The sequence below is a fragment of the Myotis myotis genome, unplaced genomic scaffold (assembly GCF_014108235.1).
Source record: "Myotis myotis isolate mMyoMyo1 unplaced genomic scaffold, mMyoMyo1.p scaffold_m19_p_3, whole genome shotgun sequence".
Lineage (NCBI taxonomy): Eukaryota > Metazoa > Chordata > Mammalia > Chiroptera > Vespertilionidae > Myotis > Myotis myotis.
Genome location: NW_023416335.1, coordinates 159019515 through 159028502, shown reverse-complemented (window position 1 = coordinate 159028502; position 8988 = coordinate 159019515). Strand labels below are relative to the sequence as shown.

The window sequence follows — 8988 nt, the reverse complement described above, 5'->3', positions numbered from 1 at the left end:
TGAGGTAGAGATTGCTAGAAATAAGTGAAGCCATTAATATACCAAACTAATTAAATTTCTCATGGAAAATTCTTTTCTTACGTGGAATGCAGAGACAACAAAAGACATATAGTCTTTATTTACAAAAGGAAATAGCTGCCCATGTAATTGTTAATGGGGTTGAGAAAGAAATGTGAAGTACCTATTGCCTCATGTTCAAAACTGCAGTCTCTAAGCTCTGCCCTTAGAATTTCTTCACAGAACAATGAACAGGTAATCAGAGGCACCAAAATTCATAAGCTTTATAAAGAATGCAGGAAGTGCCTTGGTTGGTGTTGCTAAGTGGTTAGAGCATCAGCCCACACATTGAAGGGTTTCGGGTTTGAATCCTGGTGAAGGGCATGTACCTAGGTTGCAGGTTCACACAGATGTGGCACATGCCAGAGGCAATCAATTGATGTATCCCTCTCTTGTCAATGTCTCTCTCACTCCCACTCTGTCCAAAAATTAATGGAAAAAATTTCATCTGGTGAGAATTAACAATAACAAAAAAAGAATGCAGAAAAAAAAAACCCACAATAGCTGTAGTGATTACCAGATTAGTGCCCTCACACAGTATCATCTATACTAGAGCAGGTTATAGAGAAAAAAAGAGAGGAGGTGAAAGAAGGAGAGAAAGTAGAGGTAATGGCACTTACTTATAATCTAACAGGCACTCTGCATGGACTATCGCAATCAACAGTCACAATAATTTCATGAACTACATATTATGTAGGAAACTGAACCCAAAAAGGAAAAGAGAAATGAGAACTTCACAGTCAGAGACTGTGTAAGAAACACAGGAAGTATACTTTCTCTTACTAGGCATCAGTCCCCATGAAAGCAGTACTCAGTCACACCTACATAATATTAAAGGCAGTCTTTAAAAATGAGTTCATTTTTACCAATCAGCTCAAGTAAAAACTAAGACAAATATTTAAAGTCATTTTAAAGACCTACTAAGTCATGTTAAAGAAAATACCTTTAAAACAAATTTTAAAAAAATAAGGCAAATACGATAGTCCTTTATTTCCACAAACTTTTAAGGAACATCTACTATGCCCCGTGGAGGTAAGCTTGCTGCTTGGAACACAATAATGTCAAAATAAAGTTTATCAGTACAACCTGACAATTTAGTCATAAGAGCAATAATAAAAAATAATCATAGGCTACAATGGGAATAGCAAAGGCAAAGCTACCTCTATCTTAAAAAGTTATAGATATGTGCCTGGTGGAATTAGTACCTAAATCAAAGCTTAAAAGAGGGATAGAAAGGTTAGAGACTACCATTAGAGAGATCATTAACGCCATATGAGAAGCATCTGAGTCTCTACACAGGTAATTTTAAGCATCGCCTTTAATGGAAACCGCTAGTAGATAAGTCTAGGAAAGCAAATTGAATCAAGAGAGATGACACCAGCAGCCTGACTCTATAGGTCGTGCTCTTGATCACTATGGTATCCTATCTCTCGCAGGCAGCCAGTGCAAGTATCTTAGTAGGACAGAACAAGACATGAGGTAAATTGTGTGAACTGACACTGAAAATATTAGAAAGATCTCCATATGCTAACTAAGAAGCTTAAGTTTTATAATGAGGGCAAAAAGGGATGATTGAAAGCATTAAAATTAATGTTTCAGTTACAAAACTCCATTTACACTCTGAAAAGAAAATATTTTTTTTTTTATTAACTTAATATCAGTCCTCCCTAACTCCACCACCTTGCTCTAGTGAATCATCTACATATATCTGTGCTGCCTCTCTCAACCAAGGTTCATGGTAATTCTGGAACACCTACGTTATTCCACTGTGTTAAGAAATAAAGATGTCAGTATCCATCATCTCTTCTGGTCCTCGAACATCTATTCATGTGCCTCACTGTCCTGGATCATTTGTTTCCTTTTCCCATGTTACTCTTAAGTTCCAGTAGTTCTCTGTATAAGTTATAAGACCCATTTAGTATTCCTGTGGCAAATTGCAGTACAGGAAAATTTATCAAGTATCCAATTTTTTTCTTTAGTTTCATGTCACGCTGGACATAAGAAGACCCTTCTAATTCTATACCAATGTTTACAATGAGAAAACTATGTGACTTTCTAAGGGTTTTTTAGCCTATTTTCAACGAGCAACTTAATTATTATTATTGTTCCCCTTACATCTCTACAAGGAAAAGAAACTGCAGAAATCTCTCTTATCTAAATCTAAATGTTTAATGCATTTAAAACTGAAAACTCATGACTGTATTCATTTTTCTCTTCTTCTCAATTCTTACCTAAAGTCAAAATGAATTATATTCAATTTAACTGAGAGATAGAACAAGAGTTTCTAGAAAATACATACCATGGGATGTATGTCAGTTCAAAAATGTTTTCCACAATACATAGGGGAGAGATAACCACATCTGGGCTTTTTAAAAAAATGATTCAGAGTGCACTGATTTTAAAATAATGAATGGGAAAAGCAAAGATATATGTTAATCATATGTTTAAGCTATAAGATAAAGACACCGAGACTAAATGTAGAGTTCTGAGTGAGAGAATAAAAGGAACAAATCAGCACAGCCAGGGTGGCTCAGTGGTTGAGCATTAACTTATGAACCAGGAGGTCACGATTTTGGTTTGGTACAGACTCAGTCCCCAGTAGAGGATGTGCAGGGAGCAGCAGATCAATGATTCTCTCTCACCACTGATGTTTCTATCTCTATTTTCCTCTCCCTTACTCTCTGAAATTAATAAAAATATGTTAAAGAAAAAAAAACAAATTAAAAAGATAACAGAAATGGCAAGACATGGTGATAAAGTGAAAATGGGAGTAAAGAAAAAAGAATGGTAAATAATGTTTTTATATAAGACTTATTATCGACAGGGAAGGAAAAATAGTCATGAGTGTCATATTAAAAATCATGAAATGTGCACATTTGGAGGACTCTTGATAGGAAATAATAAGATAACAAAATAAGAATGCCCAATACTGTGAACAGTAATGAATGTCCACCTCATTTCAGATGTGGCTATACATATTTTATCTATATTATCTAAATTTTTCATTATAACCCTAAGATGTACATATTATTTTATCTGAAGTTTGCATGCATACACATACAAATTAAAAAGAAACACAAGATAAAGAAATTAATCAAATTGCTCAAGGACTCTCAGATAGGAAAAAGGAAATACACATTGACACTAATTCAAACTCTCTAAGTCTGATCTACATGTCCAAGAACAAGTTAATGTTGAAGTCAGAATCCTGCAGATCTAAATTTAGGAATCATCAGCCTATTTGAAGTCACCTTATTTATTAGGACCTCCTAGAGAGAGAGCAGAGTGAAAGAGAATATTGCCTAGAAAAAAGCTTTCAGGTGCACCAACAACCCTAGAAATTAGAAAAGAAAGGGCTGCTAGAAGAGAATGGAAAAATATAGATAAAGTGAGAGAAAGAAACTCAGGATAATGTGAAATGGTAGAAATTAAGCCGCAAAGACTTTCATAAATTCACAATTTATATGCAGAAGAGAACTTGAGTGAAATCAAGTCTGAAGTTTGTTTAGTGATTGGAACAAGAAGGAGGCCAGGGGTGACCTTGGCTAGAGCAGGTTATGATGCAAAGACCACATGCGTTGATGTATAAGTGGCAAAGGAGACAGAGAAGACAATTACCAAGGAGGTGACATTTAAGAGAGAAAGCTGAATATGTTTGAGAAATTGCCAACCCTTGTTAAACCTGATATTGCTAAATGATATTTATAATGGGTTGTAGTGTGCTTTTCAAGCTGAAATAGGTTGACCAAAAACATTAAAAAATCAGGATATTTCTCTTTAAACGTACGCTAAATGTCCCCTTATTTGTCTGTCATAAATTTTGAATGTGATTCCTGCAATACATTCAAGGAGTGAAAATATTGACAAATGCGTTTAGAAGGAAATAATGGAAAAACATAAATAACAATATATTTAATATAAAAATAATCTGGTCTTAACTAGAAGCCTAGTAGGAAAAAAACTTTTAAGATCTAAAGAATATGAAACTATAGCAGAGAGTTAAAGGACATTAGGGTTTTCACTGTCAGAGGAATTTAAAAAGAAATTAATTAACCAGAGTATACAGTTCCAGATTTCTGCTTGTACACTGGGGAAAAAATGTCTTTGAGGCACTAGACTACTCTAAAAAGCATAAAAATGTATAACATTGATATTCTAAGAGTAGAAGTAAAATGTAGCCAAAAATAACATTAATGATATAAAATACAGACAATTGAAAAAAAATTCTGTGAGGAAAACCTCAAAAAGTTTGGACTGTAACACATTTAAAGGAATGTTTAAGATCATGTATTCAATGGATAGTGTCAGCCTGCGGACCAAAGGGTTACGGGTTTGATTCGGGTCAAGCGTACTTCGGTTGCATGCATGCAGGCGGCAACCAATCCATGTGTTTCTCTCACATGGATGTTTCTCTCTGTCTTTCCTTCTCTCTTCCACTTTTTTTAAAATCAATGGAAAAATATCCTTGGGTGAGGATTTCAAAAAATAATAACTAAATAAATAAAAACAATAACTTCTTTAAAAATAAAAGAACATGTATCCAGTAAAAATGTTTTAAACACACCTCAGAGAAACTGCATTAGATAGGATAAAACAGAATAAACTATGTGATAAGCATTTATTGTCAGTTTAATTGCTAATACAATGTAAACTTTAATGCAAGAATTTTCTTAACAAAGACCATTGTTCGTTTTTTGGGGGGGTGCGGAGCAGGGGGGGGACTTTGCTAGAAACATGTCTGAAGTTAGAAAGTAGGAGGAAGAAAGAATAGTAGATCCAAAAGTAACTTTTAGGACTTGTTTTTCAATCTATACTAATAATAGCCTAGGGCCGTCAGGACCTAAATGACTAGACAGACCTGACCGGTCACCAGGAAGTGCATGGAGCACCTCGCGGTCCCTCCCCCACATCCCGCAAGTCTGGCGGCAGGCGGGCAGGCGGGCAGGCGGGCAGGACGAGGTGGGCGCAGCGAAGTCATTAGTCTATGACCCAGGGCCAGCTGGAGGCCTAACGAACTAGCTGCTGCTGCTACGGCTGCGGCTGTGGATCAGGCCCAGAGAGAGGTCTGGAGAGAGAGGCAGGTCCTGATCAGTAGCCGCCATGGCTCCTGGCGAGGCCTGGAGAAAGAGAGGGGCAGGTCCTGATCAGTAGCCGCCATGGCTCCTGGCGAGGCCTGGAGAAAGAGAGAGGCAGGGCCTGATCAGTAGCCGCCATGGCTCCTGGCGAGGCCTGGAGAAAGAGAGAGGCAGGGCCTGGGCAGCAGCAGCTGCAGAGGCTGCAGATCAGGCCCAGAGAAAGGCCCGGAGAGAAAGGCAGGGCCTGATCCGCAGCCACCACGGAGGCTTCAGATCATGCCCAGAGATAGGCCCCAAGAGAGAGCCAGCTCTCAGCGGGCCATTCTGGATTTCCCAGAAGAACCAATGGCTGCCTAGGAGGCAGAGCTTTTGATGCTGACTGGCATAGAAACTGACCAATCAGAACCAAATCTGTGTGAACTGCAAGGAGCCAATGGCTGCCAGGAGGTGCAGTTTTTGACTCTGACTAGCATAGAAACTGACCAATCAGAACCTAATCTGGATGAACTGGGAAGGCAGAACCTAAAGTGGGGGCTGAGGAGGGCTTTTAAGGGCAACAGCTGTTTGGTGTAAGGTGTAAGAAAGTGATTCAATTTTTTAATGACCGGTTTGGCAGTATAGTGCATATGGCTGGCTATCAGTCCAGATATAGGAATTATGTATTTTTGTCTGCAAAGAGCATCTCCTCCTGCTGAAAAAGGCTCACCCCCCCATTTAAGCAATCCTATCCTATATAATCTATAGCAATAAAAGGATAATATGCTAATTAGACTGGGTCAACAGGCCATCTTCCGGTCATCCAACTTCCTTCTGGACAAAGCCATAGTGGTGGGGCTGAGGCAGAGGCAGTTAGTGGCAATCAGGCCTGCAGGGGAGGACACTTGGGGACGAGATCAGGCCAGAAAGGGGTTAGGGGCAATCAAGCTGTCAGAGGAGGGAGGTTGGGGGCGACCATGACAGCAAGGGAGAGCAGTTGGGGGCGAGATCAGGCCAGCAGAGGAGGGCAGTTGGGGACAACCAGGCCTGCCGGGGAGGGCAGTTGGGGGCAACCAGGCCAGAAGGAGAGGGCCATTGGGGGTGACCAGGCTGGTGGGGGGGGGCAACTGGGGGTGACCAGGGAGGTGGGGGAGAGCAGTCAGGGGCAATCAGGACAGCAGGGGAGAGCAGTTGGGGGCAATCAAGCTAGCAGGCAGAGGTGGTTAGGTGCAATCAGGCAGGCAGGCAGAGGCACTTAGGGGTCATCAGGCAGGCAGACAAGAGAGCGGTTAGGAGCCAGCAGTCCCAGATTATGAGAGAGATGTCCAACTGCCAGGTCCCCAATTGAAGAGGGTGCAGGCTGGGCTGAGGGAACCCCCAACCCCATGCACGAATTTCGTGCACCGGGCCTCTAGTAATGTTTATAAGATAATATGTTCAAATGACAACAATTACAGCTAAACTGCAGCAGTGTGAATAAGTGATTTAAATATGAACAGTTTGTATGACACAAAGAGGCATGTATTAGGTGCTTGATTCCCCACAGGTCAATTGTTTTGGGATCACTGTCAGATTTACTTCTCTTGAGGTTAGAGGATAACAAGTTAACTTTATTGTTTCAAGCAGAATGGGCAAAAGGCAATAATCAAGGATGAAAAACCAAACTACACTAACAACCTTCATCTTGCTGGGACTGACCGAAAACACTCCACTGAAAATATTGCTTTCTATCTTTCTATTTCTTTCCTACGTGTTGAGCATATCTGGAAACCTAACCATCATCACCCTCACTCTGATGGATTCCCACCTAAAAACACCAATGTATCTGTTCCTTCAAAATTTCTCCTTCTTAGAAATTTCTTTCACAACCGCCTGTGTTCCCAGATTCCTATATAGCATATTATCTGGGGACAAGTCCATTACCTATAATGCTTGTGCCAGTCAACTCTTGTTTACAGACCTCTTTGGAGTAACGGAATTTTTCCTTCTGGCTGCCATGTCCTATGATCGCTACGTGGCCATCTGCAAACCCCTGCACTACACCACCATCATGAACAGCAGAGTCTGCAAGAACATCATTTTCTCCTGTTGGGTGGCAGCACTGATGATCATTCTACCACCAATCAGTCTGGGTTTGGGCCTGGAATTCTGTGATTCAAATATCATTGATCATTTTTGCTGTGATGCATCTCCTCTCCTGAAGATCTCTTGCTCAGACACCTGGTTGATAGAACAGATGGTTATCGTGTGTGCCGTGTTGACATTCATCATGACTCTCATATGTGTGGTTCTTTCCTACATTTATATCATCAGGACTATTCTAAGGTTTCCCTCTGCCCAGCAAAGGAAAAAGGCCTTTTCCACGTGTTCTTCTCACATGATTGTGGTTTCCATTACTTATGGAAGCTGCATCTTCATTTATGTCAAACCTTCAGCCAAGGATGAGGTAGCTATAAATAAAGGGATTTCACTCCTTATTAGTTCTATTTCACCCATGTTAAACCCCTTTATTTACACACTGAGAAACAAGCAAGTAAAACAAGCTTTCCATGACTCAGTTAAGAAGATTGCATTCCTCTTAAAGACGCAGAGGGAAAAAGGGTCAGTGAATCCAATTAAAAGGAAGGATAACTAAGCAGAAAACCTGAAGTTTCTAATATTATTTTTCTCTGCATGACCTATTCTCCAGTCATATCGACATTCTCACTTTGTTGTTATGTTAGACTTGCTTACTGTGAACCTTGACTATATAATAGTTTACTCCCTATTAAAACTAAATTCTAAGATGTTTACATTTACTATCTGACAGAAATTGCTATTTTTGCCAAATATTTTGGTTGCCATCCCTGGAAACACTGTAGGCCATATTGTTCTGACATATTTCTACCCTGTAAGATGTGACTATGTAGCTTATGTTGTAGCTGACAGAATGAGTTTGGAAGTGATGTGCAACATTTAAAGACCTGCTCTATGCAAATATTCAATAAGTGATCCACCATTCCTTTCTCCCGCCTACTGGCCAGATATGCATGCTTCAATGACTTTGGAAGGTTCATGTTGACAATGATTGAACTTGAACTTCCGTCTCGGGTATAGCCTTCACCCAAAGGACAGGCTATCACAGCTAGTTTGATAAAGCTTCTCCTCTCCTTCACCTCCAGTCAGTTGTCATCTGATTTGAGAAGTAGAGTATCACAGCACTATCCCTGCCACTTGCTAAGGGACCAATATTGAGAGTCACCTCTAATTGTCTACATGGGTGCAATTATGACCCACCCTCAACTTTGAAATACATATTGTTAAATTTAATGGTATAGACATTATGTCTTGCCTATTGGCATACTGCTACTCTGACAGCCATAAAGTCAAACCTGGCCCAGGACAATCAGATGAGGAAAAAATAGTATTAAAAGTAATATACACAAAGTTGTAATACCACCCACCCTTCTTCAAATCTCCTGCTCTAATAAGCCTTTCCAGTGAAGTTCCTCTGTTACATTCTTTTATATTCGCTGCGAGTTAGAAATTAGCTAAATAAAATTTTAGCTATTTAGTATTTTTCAAACACTTGTTTAAAATAACCAAAGTTTACTTTACCCTTTTCACTCTAATGAGTCTATCACATTGAGAACATTGTGGAAAATACATGGCTCTGTAATATTTAGTTTTCTTGACTCTTTATGTGCATTGGTAGCAGTAAAGTTTGTAATTTTAACAGAAGTATATTTAAGATATCCCACAAAGGTTTGTGCAGAAAATGTGAGCCCTCAGTCAATCTCTTTCAGATTCCATAAGCTTAAATGAGGGAGTAAATATAGCCCCGTGTACAAAAATTTACTATTTTATATTGCAGTACCCAATATATCTGAATTCTTACAGG

General features: G+C 39.5%; 1 protein-coding gene across 1 annotated transcript; it reads left to right on the top strand.

Annotated features, from left to right (window-relative positions):
- Nucleotides 1–6759: 6759 nt before the first annotated feature.
- On the top strand, nt 6760–7743 carry LOC118650651 (olfactory receptor 6C2-like). Its single transcript, XM_036298991.1, has one exon. It carries the CDS (start codon nt 6760–6762, stop codon nt 7741–7743), a length of 984 nt encoding a protein of 327 aa, XP_036154884.1.
- Nucleotides 7744–8988: the final 1245 nt, after the last annotated feature.